General features: G+C 43.0%; 1 protein-coding gene across 2 annotated transcripts in view; it reads right to left on the minus strand.

The window, feature by feature from the left end:
* DEPTOR (DEP domain containing MTOR interacting protein) overlaps window positions 1-22,804 on the minus strand; it is a 76,348-nt gene that overhangs the window by 15,670 nt on the left and 37,874 nt on the right. For both annotated transcript variants that reach the window (XM_080378349.1, XM_080378350.1), the window contains 4 exons: window positions 9,590-9,775; window positions 8,493-8,627; window positions 5,301-5,371; window positions 4,531-4,635 (listed from right to left, as the gene is read on the minus strand). In XM_080378349.1, the coding sequence (XP_080234475.1) occupies window positions 4,531-4,635; window positions 5,301-5,371; window positions 8,493-8,627; window positions 9,590-9,775 (497 nt within the window). The remainder of the gene's footprint in view (window positions 1-4,530; window positions 4,636-5,300; window positions 5,372-8,492; window positions 8,628-9,589; window positions 9,776-22,804) is intronic.

Genomic DNA, 22,804 nt, shown 5'->3' on the forward strand with positions numbered 1-22,804 from the left:
GTTTGAGGTCAGATTGACAAGGACCATGGAATAGGGTTTGTGTTTCTCTGCAGCATGGGGTACGTTCAACCTCCTGAGAATCTCACAGTTCAAATTTCTTCCTATTGCAGGAATTGAAGGCACTGGCAATTCCTCTGACATCACATGGTTTTGGGTTGGTTTTCCCCCCAGTTGGCACCTTATAGTGAGTATCTTTTAATCCTTTATGTTACAAGCCTGTAACACTTTACGATTGTGGCAGTACTTGGATCCTCTGGATTTATCAGATAGTACCTATGTTCCTGTGACTGCAGGGAAACTGAGCCTGATGACCTCGATCTGCTCCATGAGACAGTGGCTACTCAGTTACACTTGAGATTTGGCTCTTATCCAGCTAGTGAAACCATTTGAGAACCTGGACCTGATATAACCATATGCGAATGCAGAAGACGATGGCACAGGCAGAAAATTTATGAGGCTGCCCTCCACCCTGTGCCAGCTTCTAAAGATCAGGAGGAGAGCAGAACCATGCTGAACCTATAAGCAGTGTGAGGTTAACGGCTGGACTCGATGATCTTAAAGGTCTTTTACAACCTGAACGATTCTATGATTCTATGAAATAGTCCTGGCTGTATACCATAATCCCCAAGCAGAGCTCAAAACAGGTGGTGTTGGTACCAGTGACCATACATGGGCCCCCAAGCTCCCTGCTACTTAGTGAAATAATGAAGAACTAGAATTGGACAGAAAAGCTTGAGTGGCCATTGACAATTTGTACAATACAAGGACCTTAGGTTTAACACCTATAAGAAGTAATTTGCTCAAAATCAGTTTAAGGAACCAGATATTCTTTACCATTCCTCAAAGGTTAGAGCTGGGAACTGATTTCCCCAGCCAAAGGGAAGAACGAGTATCAGCAAAATGGGTGATTAATTTGTCTCTTTCACAAGCCTCACACTAAGATAGGTCTGCTCGTTTTTTCACACTCTGTTGCAGTGACATCACATTAAATAACATCGTGTGGTACGTAATATAAGTCACCAGTTTTAAGTCAAGTTGTGTAACTTTTCGAAGAGTCTTTGTACCTCAGAACCAGAAATCAACTTACAGAATAAAACACTGAAAAAAGGGAAAAATATTTTTCCTGACAACTGGCAATACGTCATCTGCAGAGACCTGAATTTTGCAGCCAGTCAGTACTGAATAGTAAAGCAACCTGGGAACTTCAAAATCCTGTTGTTCCTGTCTTCTACTACTGATGACAGCAGACAGCAAAACAGAGCTGCAAATAACTTAGAAGTACGCATTGCAACACTGACTCCTTTCACAGCCCAGCGTCGCCTCCAGCTCCCACTCATTAACACGCTCACAGCAACCACGCTCTTCACAACACTGTCACAGGCAGCCGCACTTCAACAAACCAGGTCTAAAAATACTTCAATAAAACTAATTGACAAGATATTTATTAAATTATTTGCTCACCTTCATACTTGAAACCTCATACTGTAAATGGTAACCCTATTTACCAGCCCCAGAAGAGGTAACGAGACTTAAAGCCAAAAAACTTAACACCCTCTCATACCTCTTCAGCAGACCACGCTAGAAGGGATTTTCTCAGAATTAAATTGTCTGACAATTGCCCTAGAAGAGGATGTCAGGCACAAGGAGACGGCAAGTGCAGCCATGCAGAGGTGGATGTGTGTGACAGAGACCCCTGCATCCCAGCCGACCAGCGCCGTGCCCACCACACCGCTACTGCCTGCGCTCAGAGCTCCATCCCAAGGTCACTGAGATGCCTACTCAGGCTCCCAGTTCACAGCACTTTGGAGCAGCTCAGCAGCCCAGCCAAGGTCAAACTGAAAGCAAGCCACCACAAAGTCCTACAGGTAGGTTGAGCCCATAACGTTTACTGCTTTATATAATACATGGGAGAATTTTAAGTGCACAAACTGAGGTCCTACAATGAGATTGTGGGTGGCAGTCCTCTCTCAACAATTTGCCCAGTGTAATGCAGAGACAGGAATATAGTGCTCTCCAAGAGAGGTAAGTGCAAAATCATGAGCTTTACAAATAAAGACATTTCCAAAAATGATTACACTGGATGCATCTCCTTAGGAGGAAAAGCCCTGCTGCTACTGCCAAGAACTTTTCTACAAACTGCAATGCCAAGTCTTGGCTCTTCTTCAAATTCTTGCCCTTTTCATCATAGCCAACTTTCCTTGTCAGCGCTTCTTTGGTGTAGCGCACAAAGCAACGCTGGCAGACAAAAGCTCCTTGCACCAGCCCACCAGAAGTTACCGTGCCCAATAGTCTATTTTCAAAGTGCCCCTCCTGCAGCTTCCACACAGGAGGTTTTCAAGAAGCTGTCATCTAAAGCTTGTCATGAGATTCCTTTAAATTTGCCAGATTGAAGAGTTCTATAAACAGATGGATTAAGTGACATAGATTCTTAAAAATTTCAAATACTGCACTAGAATTTACATATCTATTGCCATGGGAACACCTCAACAAAAAAACACCCTTATTTTCAAAGAAAACTGGCATTTCTTCACCAGGGGCTAAGGGTATTCAGCATTTCTGAAAATGGGGCGCCAATTTTTGTGTCTAAACAGGGACTGATCTAATATACAGCTATTAAGTTTCACGTGCAGTTCTGCTCTGAAAAGCGATTTTATATAAAGACAGCACCTTTGAAAATAATCAGATCTGTCCTTTGTGCAAATTCAAGGCAATATATCCCAGCTTTAAAATAATTGTTTGCTCCCCTCAGGACAACGGACTATTTTACATTCTTATATCTTGAAGGATTCGGCCCATCAGAGTACATGAATGCATGGAGAGCATGAATGGAAGATACAAGGACATAATTTGGTACATAAAACCAGTTTCAGAGGTGAAATATGAAAGAACCTAACTTAACTGAAACATTTTAGTGTGCGGTCACAGGGCTGCCAGCATGAAACCAGAAGTAAAAACAAACCAAAGCCCCACTATATTCAGCTCTAAGCTGCTGAGTGCAGAAGTGAAATCTCTTAGATTACACATATGACACCACAGTGTTATTTTTACAAGTCAGGTTTCAGAATAAATCTACTTTATTGCTAGCTGCTATATTCAGAGAGTAAAAGATGCTGTAAAGAACTAAACTCCCAAGTTCAAGATCTAGAACATATACATGAATAAATTAATTCCTTTAAAATTTAAAGACCTTTAAATTTTAGGCAGGATTACGATTTGAAAAGTATATTCCCCATACAAAAAAATTGTAACTGTATACTATATTTAGGTATTGTATAAAACGTATCAAAAATCCCGGCTCCCTCAGGAATCAAGCTGTTTGCCAGCAGGATGCGTCAGGGTGCTGCATGCGCCGACAGGCTCTGCAGCTGCCATTCCCCCTCCCAGGGGTTTTGCCTGCCGTGCTCAAAAAAAGTAAATGTTCAAAGACAGTACGTCCTTGCAAGTTTCATTTACAAAAAAAGCCCAGCAGCCAGAGCGGAGAAACCCCTGCAGTGCATTTCCTAAGGAGAGTGCCATGGCAGGTCTGGCATTGTGCGATGGGCGGGATGCGCATCCCGGGAATCATGGCAGCACGTGTTGCCTCCAGCTTGGTGGGTGTGAATATACAGGCGAGGGGCTGCTGGGGTTAGTGTGATGGCAAAGGGAGATGAATTAGAAGGTAGGACAAAATTCACGGCAAACTGGACTGCATGTGGAATACATCCGAAACTTTCATCTGTATTGCCACCATACAGTAAAATGTGACATAAAATGATAATTTAATCTTTGGGTCTGGCCCAGCCTGGACATCGAAGCAGATGCAGCAGCTAGTTTCCCTTTCTTGCTTTTATCTGTACTTGGCGTAATGCTTTCCTTTCATTTTTCCCACTGTGCAAGGCAGTGATTAATTCACAGATGCATGCAGGATGTGATCCAAACACGCAGGTAAGTCAATGGGCTCTGCACTGACTACAAAAGACTTCACATGGAATTTGTATTTATTTATTCTTAAATCATGTAAGAAACTATTTCAGCTCTTAATGAAATATGAAAGTATCACACATTCTTCTTTCCAAAATGTCTTGAATCTTAACTGCTTTACAGTGAATGGGTTATGCTTGCTTCACTTTCAATAGGTATGTCTGACTTTGTCTCTTCCTATATAGGCAAAGTCCCGAAGCTGCATACCACCAACCACATCAATGGCAAAGTAAAGACGGAAGATAAAACTGTGCAGTGTTGGGAAAAGGTGCGTTTAAAAAACCAAAAAAAACCCCACAAAACACCACCAAAACCAGCTAACCAACCAAAAAAAACCCCAAACTCAAAAAAAGGGAAAGGATGAATGAGTTTCATGTGGAAAAGGGACTTGAAGAACCTCAAGGATGGAAGGAAAGAAACAGGAGGGGGTGAAAGACACCGTGCATAAATGCCTGAAACTGACTCAATCGTGGAAACAAAAGCACCTCTCCCTCCCCAAGTCCAGGCAACCAAGACCTTCACTGAGCAGCACAAATACCCCCAGTAAATCATCCCATTTTGAAAACCCACCTTCATCCCAGCGGCAGCTGCCGGCCCGCTGGGGTCCACAGCCTGGATGTGGCAGGGCTTGCTGCCCCGCACCACAAAGCCCCAGCCCACCGCATCACCAACGATCTGGAAAGAGAAAAGAAGGACATGATCACCATCAGGCAGCTCCGTGAAATTCAAGGGGGTAACATCTAAATGGCTCAAGACAACAATTTCAACATCTCTATATTTCAAACACGTAGGAAGGGATGTTATGTACAGGCTGCTGTATCACTCATGGGAAAAGCTCTATCCAAATGATTCCTCTTGCTCTTAATGAACTTTTTTGTGGAACTAGGAGACTGTAAAAATCAGTACTTCCAATGACTAGGTTAAAAAATGCCTTTACAGACAGGCTTTCTCTAATAGTGAGTAAGAATCAAAATTTCTGTCCCATCACAGTTTAGAAAGACATAAGTGGATACTTCACTTTGGGCAGGTAATCCACTCCTGTAAAGCAAATATTACCAGGAGCACAAAGAGTAGATGAGTTTGTATAATACAAATGTTATTTGCTTTATGTAATTTTACACGCCATTTAAGTCAGCAGCATGACATTGGCATAAAGACAGGATAAACAAGCACAGCATCAGACCTGAAATGTGTGGAAACACTGATAATGGAGTTTGGGATTTTAAAGTACAAACCTTACCAAATGCAAATAAGCTCTAATTATCCCATCAGAAAATGTCTGTTTGGATTACCTTATGCATACAACATGCAGAAAATAAAGAAAAATACTGGAGACATACCGTAAAAGTTTTTCTTACATATGGGGCTCCAGGCATCAAGAGCTCATCAGCAGTCACGGGTCTCTTTAATACTGTGGAGGTACATAAATAGATACTCAATACCAACATTCCTCTGCAATTTCTCTTAATAAATAAGATACAGCATTGGGATACAACATCTTTTTTGGTCCCACTTCCATTACACAATCTCAGTTCTTGCAGACTTGCTTGAAAGTAGTCACAGAGCCAAGGAAAAGACTGCAGAATAACCCTGAGAACAAATGATAAGATCTTTGGAAAATCAGGGCATTTTTTGTCTGCAATCAAGATCCACTAAACGCTATCACAAACATCAGAAGTGGCTGTTCCCGTGTCCAGTGTTAAAACAAGTGATTGAGCTTCCTGGCATGGAGCAGCTTTTCTTCCTGACTCGCTCTGTGCATGTTTGGTGCCCTCTGCTATTTTGTGAGTCGGGTTTGAATCACAGAATTAAGTAACAAGAAAGTCCTGGTTGGGTCAGGAATTATCCCAAGAGATTTCTGCAGTTTTAGGCACAGGCATCTAACTCCATCTTATCCAGGGACAGCCTAGGTAACCTCTAGCTGGCTGGGGTTTTACATGAAAGGAAATGAAATGCAGGTGATTCCCCACTGTCTTGCTATGTAATGGGGTAATTTTCCTCTGAACAAAGTAAATTTAAAGTTCTGCCAAATCAAATCAGTATCATTCTCTGTACCATTTTTTATCTGTCTATAAACACTTCACAAGATGGAGGACAACATAAAGATGTATGTCATTCACCATATTTTCCTACTTCACCTTTAAAATTATAGCTGCTTTTCGTTTAGCGATAAATAATTTTGATAATGTCTGCCTTTCCAGTCACAGGTGGAAGATAAAATTTCCCACAGATGGTATTTGAAGACAGTCTTGACTTTCTTAATGGCATTCATGGGAGTAGAGAGAATCCTAGCATACAAAACAATACTATATTTTTAAGCTTCCCATGGATTTTGACAAACTGCAATTTAGCCAGCATTACATTTTGCAGAGCATGCCTGGTCAATGTAAAAAACCTGAATGATTTTGCTCATTCGACAAGTCAGAATCAGGTAAATCATCCACACAGGACACCTTTGCATGCCTCCTTTCATTATACCTCCAGAAATCTATTTTTGTTTGACAATTGTTTTTCTACATGACTGGTCAGGTCGTGACCTGGGGGTTTTTTTCAAGCGTTTGCCTACAAGAGATCTTACCTGACAATAAATATACCTCTGCCTTGTGTTTATTAGCATGCAGTTCAGCAACATACTCCTGGTCTGGATAGCAGGAAACTGTGAAAAAAATCACTTTACAGTCCAGCAGAGGAGTAAGAATTCCTCTGTAACATTTACATCTGACAGCCTTATGTTAACCTAAGCGAGATAACATGTGGATCTGTACTTGTGCTATGGGAGAAATTACCCTACATTGCTGGTAATTGTATAATTCTTAAAAATATGTTTGTTTATAAGCCCGTTGCTGTCTCCTTTCAAGTATGAGTCTGTTAAAGCTATTCAGAATTTGAAAACTAGTCCTAAGGGAGAATTTATTTTAACAAATAAAAGAATTTACGCAAGGGCAACATCAGCCTCTCCTTTTTCTTCCAGTGTTGTGTAATCAGCTGCATTAAAATAAACTTGTTCTCACTACTCCTGGGTTGACACTTCATATATAATCAGAACCATAAAGGAATGGAATAGTCAGCATACTTCAGACAACACACACGTTCACCGACAGTGCATGAATGCTATTTTATCTGTCCCAGAAAGTTTTCCAGGATGTAATTAATGATGTACTGGGGCCAAAGAGCTCCCCATATAAAACCTATCAGAGCATTTCTGGGAAGTATACCTGAGAGATATTCTGCCAAAACATGACACTGTGGCACTCTTTACATAGGGGTAAACTCGTTGCATATAGGTTACTTATTGGTACACATATAGGGTACACATTGGTAAGTGGTGCTGAATGCCCAGCAGCAAGGTACTCCAAAGATGCAACAGCCACCAGCTCTGCGAGCATTGCCCTGAGCTGGGCAGCAGGTCTGGTGTAGGTGGTTATGGCTTCTAGGTGTGCAATCCTACAGAGTCCCTCAAATTATTTTAATTTAGAGCTTCATACTGAATTCCCAACAGAGCCTAAGGAGAGAGAAGGAAATGCACTAAAAGGAGAGAGGAAGAAAACATCCTCACAACTATGCCTCTCATTCTGATGGCCACTCTGCACTGCAGGAACGATACGCACTTTAGCTCGCTCATCTCCGGAGTAAATTGTCAATGTTTTGAAGGGGATTCATGCAGCACTTGAGTAATCACTTCAGATTTCAGCATCCCTTCAAAAGCAAAGCTTACACATATCCACTGAAGCTTTCCCCCATTGCACAACACTTCCCCACACCACTGGCAGAGACCAGGTAAATTTGAAATAGTAAGGAGCACAAAGGGCAGCAGGGACTCTACTTTGAAATTCAGAGCTGTTTCTGAGGGAAACAGAGAGGCTGAAACAATACCTATCCTGGTCTGGTTCCCCCTTCTCAGATGTACAGTAAAAAACAATTTTGAACTGTGGAAGAATGGGTGTGTTTAACCTTCTGGCGTGGGGTAGGAAATCCTTTCAAAAGGAAAATAAGCTTCAACGCTTCTTTTACCTTCCTAAACAGACTGGTGTAAGACCTAAACAAATAAAAATGTCGAAATGGTCCCTGACAGGCTGAAGCAATGCTGCCTCTTTTTTTCAGAGGCTGCTGTTTTCGGAGTTGTGTTATTTCATAGCAACTCAAGTGGCCACTGGATAGTTAAACTCTCCTCTGACTTTCACCAAAAGAATGTCTCTAGGAGGAGATTTGAATCGGTTGAGAGCCTGGCTATGAAGAGGCAAATCTGGGCCTCTGACTGCATGTCCTCCTAAGAGATAAACTGCAGCTCAAACCACAATTATGGGCTTGATGCAGAGATTACTGGAGGCAGACGTCTGGCTTGTGTTCAGCAGGATTTCAGGCTAGAAGATGAGTCCCCTCTGACCTACAAAACCTGTGACACTGTCAATTTTTTATGTATCCTTGAAAAGATAAACCTAAGACACGATGCTAGGCATTCTTCACATGGCCTTCTCCCCAAAGCGATGTCTGCACCCTGGCTCCTGTGCATTGTAAGGGATGCTGGTGCTCACCAGATTTGGGGTTGCAGAGCACAGGAGGACTGCTGCTGAGTGTGGGGCTACTGCTGAAGTACCCGCTGCTGCCACAGCTACTCATGCTGCTCCTCCGTACTGCCGACACAATCTTTATCTCCTTGGTGGGACTCACTACAAATAGAGAATATACAGAGAGAAAGAGAACCGGTATCAATTATTAAACTAGTTTCCATGGTTTCTTTAAAACAGCAGCAATAAACCATGTTTTCACTGACAACACTGGGAAGGGGTTAGTGTGTTCTACATAGAATCATAGAATGGTTTGGGTTGGAAGAGACCTTAAAGATCACCTGGTTCCAACCCCCCTGCCATGGGCAGGGACACCTTCTGCTAGACCAGGTTGCTCAAAGCCCCATCCAGCCTGGCCTTGAACACTTCCAGGGATGGGGCATCCACAGCTTCTCTGGGGAACGCGCTGCACCAACCTCACAGTAAGGAATTTCTTCCAAATATCTGATCTAAATCTACCCTCTTTCATTTTAAAGTCATTCCCCCTTGTCCTACCACTATGTGCCCTTGTAAAAGTCCCTCTCCGGCTTTCTTGCAGGCCCCCCTTAGGTACTGGCAGGCTGCTATGGGCTCTCCTGCATGAATACAATACTGTAACTAACACAATGGCTGAACTGCTCCCATTCAGTGTCTTCCAGGAGGCTTTTCAATGTAGGGAAATAAGTTTTTCTAGTTTTCCTTTTACTTTGCATTTATTCTTTCAGTTCTTACCAGATCCTGCTGTACAGCTAACTCTGCAGGACATCTTCCCCTCACTTTTACTCTTCTTGAAAACTCCACATAGAATGTATGACGAATTACTTTGGGCTTGGTGGATTTTAACCAGTTCTGTTTGTTCGTTGACACCGAATTTTGATCAGCATCTGAAATGCTACTCATGGAGATACAAAAACACCCCAGGGAGCTAAAGATCTGGTAAATTGAGTGAATGGAAAACCCCTATGAACAGGGGCACATAATACCCAGCCCTGCTTTCTTTTCAATCACTGAAACCCTCGTCCAAAAAGGATTTTTTAATATCCCATGGAGTTGCCCTACAGACAGCAGTATAGTTGATGAGTCACCTGAGAGAAAACTGGTGTGTTTTCTGTTGTCATGGTTCTGCTTGCGCAGGCAAAACGGGCTGTCGTGGCTTTCTGGCATCAAGCGGGATTTCTCAGTGAGGAGCTCCATTAATCGCCGCCGGCGGCGGAAATTCATTCTGCATTGGTAGAGCAGGTTGTTGTCCATAAAATGGTGCTTGTTGGACACTAGAAAAAGAAATGGATAAAAAGTCTATGCCTGGTAGACTGAAATCAGAGCATACCGATCTGCTATGTGTTCCCTGCGTGCCTCGCTGTAAGGAAGCAACACTCAGCGCTCTGCCCCTCTGCAGGCTCAGAAAAAGGAGAAAGGTCATCAGCTTCATACAGGTGGCTTCAATATACAGGCTTTTATAGCATCGATAACAAGAGTAGGAAATTTAGTGGCCATTGCTGGCAGGAATCTTTTACACTACTTTGACTAATGACAAGCACTTCTTATTGTCAAGTGGAAATGGGAGTACTTCGTCTTTCTGTGACAGGTTGCATAGTGGTCCATCTCCACGCATGGTTCCTCTGCACACCGTTTGCTGCTGCTGGTCACTATAGACCAGACTTAGCTCCTTAGAACAATTTTCTTTTTGTTAATTCATCAGTCTAGGGCAGCCCCTTGGAGCTCTGACTACCTTGTCTGGAGCTACAGGGCAGCAGAGAATCAAGACCTGTGTATTTCCTCTGTCTTGTTCACCACAGACACTGTGTCCCAGACGCTTCCTGCGGACCACTTCCCCCCCTTCATACGGATACATGAGGTTTGGGAACAGGCAGCCAGCCAAAAATCATTTCTTACATAATGAACTGAAGCCTTAATTACAACCTGTTTTGACATTGAGAGCAAATCCCAGGTTGCTAGTGTCGGAGCAAGAGCGCCGAGCCAACCCACAGACTACTGCAGCATTGCCGTGACATCCGTGTGTTCGCTGCCACTGATGCTGCATCTCAATAGCGAAGAAAAATGCATTAGTTGGATGGAGCTCTGTGCCAGGTCTCGAAAGCGCTCCGACTCCTTCACGGCTTAATCAGAGGAAAGCCCTTGGGAGTACTCCCTGCATTAGTACTGCAGCATCTCAGATAGCTGCAGTAGATGTTTTGGCTGCATTTTGCCCGTCTTCACCTAGCTCCTGTGATCACGTTCCACAGAAATGATTTCCCACAGTTAGCCTTTTCCATGAAGGACCTAGATTCTGGATTTAACCAGTTTATAAATAGTTTATAAATCACATTTCTTCCAATATTGAATTGTAAGAACTGGTGGGTTATGTGTATTTATATACCAAGTGTAAACAACAACACAGATAAGCACTCAGGGGTCAGTGAAGTCTTTGAGCACATGACTCAGTCATTTGGCCTCAGCCTCCTGCTGCAGACACTGAACTTCTGCCTTGCTCTTTGCTCTGCCCAACACACGGGGTCCAAAAGCAGCAGAGCCCAAGGCGCTACACCAGATCCAGAGCCTGGAGCATTGCTTTCCCTTCATCCTCATCTCCAAGGCATTCTTAACACCTCTGTGTGTCTCAGATTGATCTCCATGAGCCCCACAGAAGTACATGACATACATGACAGCCTTGCAAAAAAAGGCTGTATTGAGGCATAAACTGCCAGTACGTCATTTGATGCGTGTGAGCTGACGGAATAGCCTCCAAGAGGAAAAAGCCAAGTCACCTTCTCCAGTATATTCATGCCACGGATGTCAAGACATTCAGACATCAAATAAGATGCCAGTCCTACATGTGATCCTCAGGGCATCATACGGATACAGAAACTGCCATATGGGGTCAGACCATATGTCCGCCTTGCAAAGAATCATATCTCTTGCCTGCCTGGGCCGCTGTCAGATTGGGGACACTGTACAAATGGACATTTGCCTTTGGGACAGAAGGAATAATCAGGACACAGGAGCTTTCTGACTGCAATTTCTTGTGCCCACACTGCCATGCAGACCATCTGCCCCAGAGCCCCACAGCTGTAAGGTATTTCTCAGAATTTTGAAAAAAGGTAGAGGTTTGAAACTACATTTTTTCATGAATAAAGCAGAAAGGTCATGCCAGTCAGCCAAACTCCAATGTTTCAAGTACCATCTACACAGAAGACCCTTGTTAGCTAGATTGCCTGGTTCTGTTGAAGAGCTTCGGAAAAGCCACTTGGCTTTTGTCTACTTCATATTGGTGCTGAACCTGTTGTTTCCTCAAATCAGCCGTATGCATCCTCCACGAGCAAAATGGCTTTGCTAAGTCAAATTTAGCATTGCAAGCAATTCCTTACTGTGTTCTGACACATTGATTACTGCAGGCACACACTCAAAAGTGCATCTCAAAAGGACACATATAGTATGCAATACTATTAAACAATGCTTATAACATTCATTATTTTTGAAGAACAGAAATAGTGAAGGAGAGATTTGGAGACTTGCCTACATCCACAGAAGGGTTTGCCATCAGAGGCAGAGTTAGCATGTAGGAGTTCACAGCTACCAGTCTCATTTTCAGATCACTGACACAAGAAGTAAATGTACCAATATCTAGCAATATCCTACCACATTATCAGAACAACCCGATGTAAACACAAAAAAAAACTTATTTCCTTTTTTTTTTTTATGCCATCTTAAAGAGTTACCTGAAACTCAAAAAGACAAATTCTACTTATTCAGTGCACTACTGGGGTTCATAAACTTAAATGAAAGGGCCCCCACAAATATTCCCTTAGAGGTAGAATTATTGTTGCCAACCGTTTGCAATATAAGAAATATCACTATGGTTTTTGATTTAAGTTAAATATTATGGCACTACAGCTTTTAATTAAAACTATTCTGTTTGTGTCATTAACTGCAGTGCTCTGACAGTCTTCAGAAATTACGATAACCAGAGATCTACACACGCTCATGTTGCAGACATTGTAAAGCACTCTGAAATTCTAGAATAATTACTGACCATGAAACTAGATAATGTAAACTTCCTCATGCCAAGATACTGAACATATTTTAGAATAACAATACTTGTTTTGACTGAAATCTTGTAATATTTATATACTTACAATAGCAAAGCTGAGGTCTTACGTCGAGGTAATTCATCCCCACTGTAACTATTTTAGTCCATGGAAGGGCGAATTTTTATACAACAAATGAATACAAGTGGAAAAGGTAAGACCAATGACTGTATGTGGTAGAATATTTGTATATGATTTACACAACAAAGGGTTTGTAGCCAGAATGCTTATGACAAGTAGCATTAGTGCAGAATCTGGAGTGCTCATTGACTTCCATGGTTTAATGCATAATTTAATTTCTACAGATAGTTCACATTTCACCTAAGAGTGTTACAACAGCAGCATGCATCCTCAGTTTGAGCAAATAAAGTATTTGTAGCAACATGTAACTTCCTGCGTATTCAAGAAGAAGATAAAAAAATAAACAGGAGTAGTTAGTTCAGACTGCCTCCTTGTACATACCTCATCAAATAAAATGTATCACCAAAATTATTGGTGTGCCACATGGGGCTTTTTTTTTTTTTTTCCAAATCTGACATATTTATGATTTGGGATAAAATGTCCATGCTGTGCCTCTGCCCAAAGATAAGAGTATCTGGGACGGTGTGGAAAAAGGGATTTGCAGACCATGGATCAGAAGGAAGAGGTTGAGGAGGGGGAGGCAGACACTGGAGCAGAGCAGGCTACCGCTGAAACACTCCTCAGGTGCAGCGACTGACTTTCAGCATTTGCCAGGAGGAGCTACGCATGCCCTTGTCCTTGATAAACCACAGCTATGTGAATACCAGAAGCAGAGTAGGCACAGAAGGTTGTTTTTGTTACGCTTAGTCCCTGCTGGGTGAGCGGTGCTGGAGCAGGCACGGGTGCTCAGCTCAACTGCTGTAACAGTCTGTGTTTTGCTGCACTCAGCAGAGAAAAGCGGGAGTGAAAAACTTTTCCGAGCTGATTGCAGAATGCGGAAAGGATTGCACAGACTTGCTTGGGAGGGATTTCTTTAAAGGTAATTTAGAGGTTGTTACCTCGAGCTAACACGGAATGTTGACTCAGAAGTAGCAGCAGATAAAACCTGTGGCAGCTGACAAGGCTCTTGCTCCATGTATCTGTCCCTCTCATGGAAGTTGCTGCCTCCAAGTACGGATTGACTTAACTGCTCCGGAATTAGTTCACTGCCTTTCATAACACAGAAGAAACGCAAACTGGCACCCATTTCAGTTTGTCTTAAAAAGTCAGGCCACGGCTTACGAATATCAGGACCTATATTTGTACATGATAAGGGTGATGTAAAGAGCAAGGTGGGGTGACTTCATGGGTTTCTTGTTCCAATTTAATTCACCGGTGTTCATGTGGCAACACGTTCATGTTACCACATGCAACTTATGAAACAGAATGAAATGCACTGAAGACAGCAAAGTGAAAATACAGTGACTGGCAACCTCCAAAATCATAAAAGTAGCATATATGGTCCTGGAGGCAAAAGCACCAACATTAATTCACAGTCACCAACATCAAACTTTGGAGATATGGTCACAACCCACCAGTCTAATATCCCACAGGCACAGGCCATAAAATTTCTCCCAGAAACAGAATTGGAAAAGTAACCTTTAAATCTCACAAAAAAAATTGTTTACTCATACTTTAAAGCAGCCTGTAATAGCCACTTTACCCTTTCTCTGTCAAGCTGTTCAAGCCTTCAGTTACATTCCCTGCCAGGCAATAAAGATTTAACTCAAGGCTGAATTTGTTTAACTTTAGCTGCTAATCCCTGGGCTTTGTCACACCTTCATCAAAAAGTTACGTAAGATCTGATAAAAAGTCTTTGTAGAGCGATCTATGAAGTGAAGGCAATGCTCAAACATATCTTTGATCAGCTGAATAAATAACATCTCTTAAATTCTGAGGGGGGGGGGTTCAGCCCCCCTTGAGTCCTCTTCAGAATTTCTTTACCCTTTCTACAAATCAACTTATCAGAACTGCATGGCCACAGTTACAGCTCCACTCCCCTTCCCTTACTTGCTGTTGTACTTTTTGCACACCTCAGGCTCATAGATCACTGCAACTGTAGTTACTACAACCGGGCTGCACAAAAAGTGTAAGATGGGGACAATCCGTGCCCTGTACATCCTCCTCTCCCTGCACAGGGTTGCTTCACACCAATGAGTGGAGACTGTATTCTCATTTCCTAGATGTCTTGCCTTCTAGTTATAGCATTAGTTGCAAAAAACACACCCCTTTTGGGGTAATGACCATTGTAATTAATAGAGTTCAATTATTTGTTTACTGTCTCATCTATCCCTAGAGTTTGCAAACTTCATTGGCAAGGATTTTACCTGGTCATTGCCCATTTACATTTCTATTAAGAAGAGAGAAATCCGACTATTTTGGTATTTCTCTGGTCGGGAGCACCTAGTGTTGCAGCTTTGGTGCTTCTTGTGCCTGGCTGCATCACAGTTTCTGTCCAGATACATAAAATATACATTGCAACAGCCACGCAAATCTTTCAGCTTCTGATTTTGACATAAAATCCTGGGATCTGCACAGGGCTCAAACAGCCATTTCTTTTCTCCTTTTGCAAGGGGGCTGATGCAGAGCAGAGAGAGAAATATTAGCTTTACATTGGTTTCATAGAACTGAGGGGGCTTTGGAAAGTACAAAAGCCTTTTTTAATAAGTAGTGTGACTCATGCCTTAAAAATCAGGCCATTTTCATAACTGGCTTTTCCCCTAAATCCCTCCCACCACTTCAATTCCCTGCGATTTTTAGCACTGATAATCTGCGTACATCTCCACTGCAGTGATTAATGCTTTCTACCAGCTGAAAGCTGCTGTTCCCAGTGGGTCACATCCAGCGACGCGCTCCAGCTGCCCCACACATCCCCAGGAACACAGCCCTGTCACCAGGCAAGCCCGCGGCTGGGGCCAGGGAACGGCTGCTTCGTGTCGGGGGAGTGGTGGGAAAGAGATCGAGGTTCCTGGAGGAGCCGGGTGAGCGGCTTTTCTCAAGAGAGGGGAGGACACATTCAAGTGTGCGCTTGTTTGTTTGCATGAGCGTGTGCTTGTGCTAGGGTTAAGAGGAAGACGTTACAAAAGCATGAGCAGAGGATGTGGAGTTTTCAGCGTGGATACGTCATGTGTTTCCCCACTTAAAGACAAAAGCAGCACTGAACTCTTTCCAGCAGGGCACGACACATTTCCAAGCCTTTCGCTACACGAGGCAGCGGCCCCAGTCCATTCTCAAATATACTTTATCTTTTTACTGAGGTAGTTCCCTCTATTAAAATGACACTAAACCCAGTTCAAAGCTGCAGGAGATCCCTCCAGACCTTCATTATTACTGGCTACAATAGTCTGTGCCTTCATCTAGCAAGTCACAGGTGACCATACCAGTTTTGACCTCTGAAGTGGTGGGACATCTCCCCAAAAGAGTTGATGTGGTACCAAAACCAAATGCATGACGATGTGACGCACGCTCGCGGGCTGCAGGGAGTGACGGGGGGGGGGGGGGGGGGGGCACTGCTGGTTTATCTGAAGGAGGGCACAACCCCAGCTGCTCCCACCAGCTCCTAAAGCGTGCACGGGAAAGGGTCTGGCTCCAGCCCCGTGTCCTTTTGCTTCCTCACTCCCCCCTCCTAAGCAGAACCAGTGTTTAAAAGGGAAGGAAACAAATCAATGCTGTGGAATAACAGTTCCTTAAAAAAATGCCTCTCTGCAAGGATAGCGCAGAGCTTGCTGAGCCCGTCTCCTCCGTGCCTCAGGCCTTTTGCCAGTTCAGTTTCAGTCCCTTGCCAGAGAAGAAGTGGAAGTGTGTGTCCGCTTTGGCTTCCACAGAGCAAGGGCGAGCCCGTGAGCTTGGAAAACACCGAGCAGCTGCCAAGTCCCGCACAGCGCAGCCGCCGGGCTTTCGGCCGCCCCACTGCTCCTGTCCGTCCCTCTCCTGCTCCAGCCCCACACCCGCACACATGCGGCTGCAGGAGAATAACTGACACTTTATTCTGCATTGGACAATGCTCTCCCCACTCCTCTCAAAGCCTTCCTGTTTTTCTCAAGCTAATCTGGCACTGCAAATGCATTTTAATAACGGCACCTATTCAGATTAGTTTCCTTTTACACATTGATGAATTCCACCTGCTTGGAGCTCCCTCAAATCAAGGAAGAGACACCACAGATGTTCAGCGAGCACAGGGCTTTGGGTCTTGGATTCCCTGCACCACATAAACACAACACTTGCATTTCCACCTTTTATGAATGTACATATGCTGCAGAGACAGTAGATAAGCCCACCTGCGAATGTACTCAAGCAGCACGTTAAACTCTTGGCAGTGCAGCTGTACCGAACAAGAAAAAACAGTATTTTTTTCTCATTTGGGCTACAAGGAATTCACTTTGAACGGACAATGGACCTAAGCTTGAACTGCTCTAGCTTCCACCAACCCTCTTGTATAAAACTGCGAGGCAAATCCTGGTCCTGAAATATAAAATCCAGAGAGCTTTTCCAGCTCTTCTGAGCTAAGGGTGAAGCCAGTAAGCACGTCCAGAAGTAAGCAGGTCCTGGACCTGTGAGTAGGTAAAAAAAAAAAAAAAAAAGTTGTGATATCATTAAAGAACCATGTTTTCTGAGCTGTTGCAATGAACTGTGGTATATTCGTGTAGTGAAAAAAAGCCTAGACAACTTTTATACTGCCTTTAAAGCATCAAGGTTACGATAGACAACGGTCAAAAGCTCCTTGGGAACTGAAATACAGAGTATCCTGTTTTCGTTAAGGTAGCATGTTTTGCTCAGTGCATTAACATTCTATTTCAGCTGTCTTAAAATAGATATGCAGATAAGTGTTTCTATATACGTTTTGTCTTTCCAGCAGGTTAGCTATCTATTTGCAGTCTATTTTCAAATACACATGACTTACCCTAGCATGAAAAGCCACTGTTGAATCACACACACTTCAGCAGTCTTTTCAGTTTGTATATGAGGATTTATCATCTTTAACTTAGCAAGTTTACAGAACGTAGCCAACTGCTTTTCTTTGCTTCCAAATAAAGTATGGAAAGTACAGTCTGTGTCAAGGGAAGCAGAAGATGAAAAGGCCCATCTGGGTATCTTTTTTTACTGTTGCAGCTGTTAAAAACTGAAACCCATTCTCTGTCAGAAAAATAGAATTCAGTAGTTAATATGAAAAGAAGTCTTCATATGTTATTTACATAATGCACGGGGCGTATGGCTCTTTCAAAACACAACCCCATTCCTGCTTTAGATAAAAAAAAAAACTGCAAGAAGAGCACAATGAGAAGCAGATAGAATAGGAAGCTGGAAGATGATACAATTGCATACAAAGCTCTCACTCTATGACTTCCCTACCAGGGCAAAGCCATGAAAAATATGCAAAGTGGTCTCCAGATTTAGCATAAGCAGTTGACTTACCATGGGTGAGGTTACTGCCCCTGCGTATGGGACCTACCTGGCAAGAACTGCCACACAAATAAACAGCCGAGTCCCTCTGCGTGGCATCAGCTCGGGGGAACCAGGCTTATAATAAAAACAAAATTGTGTTGCAGGACTTCAAAGACTAACTGAAGGCTTGTGTTCTACTGAGATAAATCAAGGCACCATCTGCAAAAATGTGATGTTTTATAATTTCTAGCACAGAGTATACACAACGGATGCTTGGATATATCTAACAGCTGATGCAATCCAGGTGTTCAGGTCAACTAGAAAGATTATGTAAAAAAAATCTAGGCATTGATTTTTGGAGGAGAAAACCTATGACCGTTTAAGTCAAGGATTTATGGGATGGTTCAATAGCACTTATAAATTGCAACCTGCAGTTGATATTTCCAAGAAACAGGGTTCGAAAGAGAAATCCCAAATTAAGGAAGAATTATATATTTCACATATATGGCAGGTTTTCACTTACAAAGTAAGAGATGTCAGCCGATCATAAGCAATGGGACATCTAAAGAAAATGTAACACATATTTCACAACTTACAGAAGTTTTAGATGAGAGGGAAACCTTTTCAACAAGAGCAAAAGAAATAACACTTTGTTACATATTTGATCTCCTTCCACAATTATAACAAACTTTCAACTGCATCGTGTGTCTTGATGCTTAAAACTAAATGCACTGATCGTCTTGCTAAAGGAAATTTTGCTGTATAAAAGTAGAGGTCTTGCAAAGAATGGGGAAAATTAAATATATGTTTTAAGGAAAATTAAATATGTTTTAAGACTTTTCTGCAGAGACAAGGAGATAGCATATGTCAATATTTACTGTTCTCATTAAGTCACTACAAAATGTTTTCACCTCTGAAAGTAATTTGCACAGTGGATTTTGCTGATAAAAGATTAACTCTTGACTTGAGCAGTTGAGTTGAGTTAAGCACCTGCTTCTGTGCTAAGCCAGCAGAACATGTGCCTGCCTTGAATGCACCGGCTCTGGCCAAGTGCAATTAACTCAATAAAACTTCTTAAAGCTGAAAGGTATTCTAAGGGGAGGTGGGGGCAGAACACACATATCATGCCTAAGGCATCTTACCACATATTTACTACCATTATAAAACCTTAGCGCTGATAAAATGTTTCAAAGAAGGTACCTGCTAGCCAGTCATGTCCCAACCCCTCGCTCATTCAGGAAAGCAAATTCTCACAAATGTTCCTCTGCCAGCCTGAGGTTGGGAATCTGCATCCCTCCCCCTGGAGCAGAGTCAACAGCCGTGCAGGCTGCTTCATGCTGAACTGCGCTGTGGTCACTGCCTGGGGAAGGTGCTGGAGGATGTCAGAGAGGAGGTAACACCAAGCACATGCACTTGAAGGTAAGCAGCAGCTTGGGAAACAGCAACAGCGAACGGGAGAGAATGTGTTCTGGCATGGGAAGGCAAGCACTGCCCCTTGGACCCACATTTCTCGCAGGCTGAACTGGGAGAGGGGCACCCGCCGTACTGCCTGCGGTGTGGGGCAATCGCTACGTGCTCACACTCCACAACACACTGAAAAGCATTTCTACATGGGCTATGGTTTGGTTGCTGCCACAAAGGAAATGCAAATATTCATCTTGCAAAGTGCAGGTGCTATCCTAAGAAGGCATAGGTTCCTCTTAACAGTACTAACCAGATTTTGAAAAGGAAAGTATTTATCACTTGAGATTCCAGACCTTAAACCTTTCTGCAGGGCAGGCAGATGTTTCTTCATCCCCTAAGCTTCCATACCCGATGAGTCCTCAGAGGAGGACAGGAGGGCTTAGCTTGTCACGTCAGTGGTGCTGTGCTGCTGGGGCTTCAGGTGCAGGGCAAGTGCTGCAGCAAGTGCTGTAAACAAGTATGGGCCAAAACATTATGCCAGAAATTGTTCTGCAGTACCTTCTTTCCTCCTTGGACATTTCAGTAACTCCGTTTTCCAGACTGAGCAAGGGCTATGGCTGTGTGTGGATGCTCACACTGTCCTCTGCCTGCCCCCGGACCACCCTTGCTTGGGTCTGATCTACCCTAGAGCTGGCACAGAGCTTCCTTCTCTTGTTGCACGTGAATTTTGACCACAGCAGCTAATCTGTCTCCCCATTTCCTATGAAGAACTAGGAAAGATCCAGTCTCCTGGAGAAAAGGTTTATCTCTCAGTATTACAAAGGTCTACATACCTCACCATACCAGAAATGGGCTTTTCTACAGCTGAGAAAAGTGTTCTGTGTGCCTTTTGTCCCTGCCCTTATTGGACATGAATCACTATGTTTATAATTCCTCACACAATCTTTATTCCTATATTCTGGGGAAGACCACTGATGTTTAGAAATGCAGAGTAACTACTGGCAGTTACACTACCAACACAAGCCTTCAAGAAGCATACAGTGCATAATACCCTGCTACTTATTTTTTTTTATTATTCCATATCACCTGGTGGTACCAGTCCATAGGAAAGGACATCTGGCTCCTATTTGTGAAAATGGTGGTTTGAGGGTTATGATTTGTATGCACCACTGGGATTTTGGAAGGAAGCAATTCAGCACTTAAGCACATTTCATCATTTTCATGTATGGCAGGGGAAATATGTACAGTTATATATGCCCCAAGAGATCAGGAAGATTATTTTTAAACTGAAACATTTGATGTTTTTATACCACTTGTACAATTCCTCTTAAACCGCTGTTTTCCTTTTTAAAATGATCATCAGTGTTTGTTTCCTGTGTGAAACTTGGTTTGTGTCTGACCAATTAAAGTGAAGATAAATGTGTCAGGAAGCTGTTTTGAATACAGTACCTCAGCTGCAGAATAAAGCTTCTCCGAGTAATTGAAATGAAAGCCAGTATCAGTAAAAATAAACTGCACAAGTCAGTTGTGGCTGGAAAATTACTACAGAGATTGGCAATTTAGAACCATAGAATGGTTTGGGTTGGAAGGGACCTTAAAGATCACCTAGTTCCAACCCTGCTGCCAGGGGCAGGGACACTTTCCACCAGACCAGGTTGCTCAGAGCCCCATCCAGCCTGGCCTTGAGCACTGCCAGGGATGGGGCATCCACAGCTTCTCTGGGCAACCTGTTCCACTGCCTCACCACCCCCACAGTATTTCTATTACTTTCTGTTGCATTAGGTCAGGTAATAAATACTTCATAAGAATAGTAGAGCAAGCTTTATTTTATTCCATATTGTGGATATTAAACAACACTGCAAAAGGTTGCCTTTAGGGCAGGAAAATGTTTTATTCTTTGCTGCTGTTCAGTTGAGAGTCTTTCTGCTGGCTCTGCCAACAAGGATGCCAATTAGTGTCAAGTAACATTTTGGTACTGCTGATGAGATACAAAACAAAGGGAGCACAGTATGATGAAATGAACTCATGGTATAAAGAGATAGAAAAATACTCTTTTTGGTTTTGTTTTTTAATTGGACCTAGAATTCAGAATTCAGTAAGACATGGTGGGTGGGGGGAAGAGAATACCACTCCTGCCATTCTACAGTTTATATCCCCAGTTCTGTACTGGGATTTCTCATTTCAGGCTCCCTTCTTAGAGCAAGCCAGCATTACATGAACCTTCCAAATGCACAGAATGTATCCAGTTGCTAAGGTGAACCCCAAACCAGCTCTGTTAATTCTGCTGTACCTTCATCAATATTCCTAACACTATCTAGACAAATTGTTTCAGTGAAATCCAGAAGAGAAGGAGATCTGTTGTTTAGGAGTGTGCACAAAGCAAGGCTACTCATAAAGATAAATCTCAAGGATGTAATTCAGTTATACTTTGCTTCCAGCTTCCCCACCAAGTCAGTGTGAAATCCCCCGAGTCACCTTTGCCCCGATAAAAGCTGAGGCAGATGACAGTACCTTGGAGTGTGAAGGCCCTTCCTCAGCAATCAACCAATTCCCAGCAGCCCGTCTGCAGTCACGTCATGAGTTTCAAGTCTCTTTCTAACAGGCAGCTTTGCATGTGCTCTTGACTGTGAGAAGAGGATGAGCAGGGGATAAATCTGCAAAACTGGCCAGGGCAACCCATAAAGGCGAGCAGGACCACCATCGCTCAGGAATCCCCCCAGAAACCTGGCTTGACAGGGGCAAATTATTTCCTGGACAAGGCGCACTGCTGAGCATTTGCCTTAGTTAATGAAACAATGGGTGATTTGCATATAGCAGATAAAAGCCACATCCTGACTTAGCTCTACAAAGATTTCAATAGCAAAGTAAATCCGGGTTTGCACCAAATGTCAGGTCCTGACTATTTCCTCTGCAAAAACATCAACAGCAGCATACATTTTACTACTGTCTTTCCCCCCCACCCCCACCCCCCACCCCGTTTCTTTTAAGGAATGTTTACCTCCTATATAATACTCAGAAAATACTTGGGTAAAAATAGGAATGAAATCATTGCTGCTATAAAGAGGAGGGGCGGCATACCTTCCCTGTCCATCAAGCTCCAAGCAGTTGGCACCCTATAAATCATAGGAAGCACAGGGGTAATTATAGAACTGGAAGCTGATTACTGTAAACATTCAGACGTAGCTCCTAGTAATTGGAAGCTAAAGATAATGTGAGCATGATTACAGCCATGAAGGAACTGTGCAGGCCACTTATACCCCCGCTTTGCTCTAATGCTTAGAACTAGGTTTTCTTACAGAGCAACAAGTAACCTAGTCAACCTAGCACCTTATCTATTAACAACCTGTTAATATTGTGAATTGTTTGTTCTCTGTCAGAATTAGTGTTGATGTGACAACATTTGGATCACCAGGATCTGATTACTTTCCC

The sequence above is a fragment of the Falco punctatus genome (assembly GCF_963210335.1).
Source record: "Falco punctatus genome assembly, chromosome: 3".
Taxonomy (NCBI): domain Eukaryota; kingdom Metazoa; phylum Chordata; class Aves; order Falconiformes; family Falconidae; genus Falco; species Falco punctatus.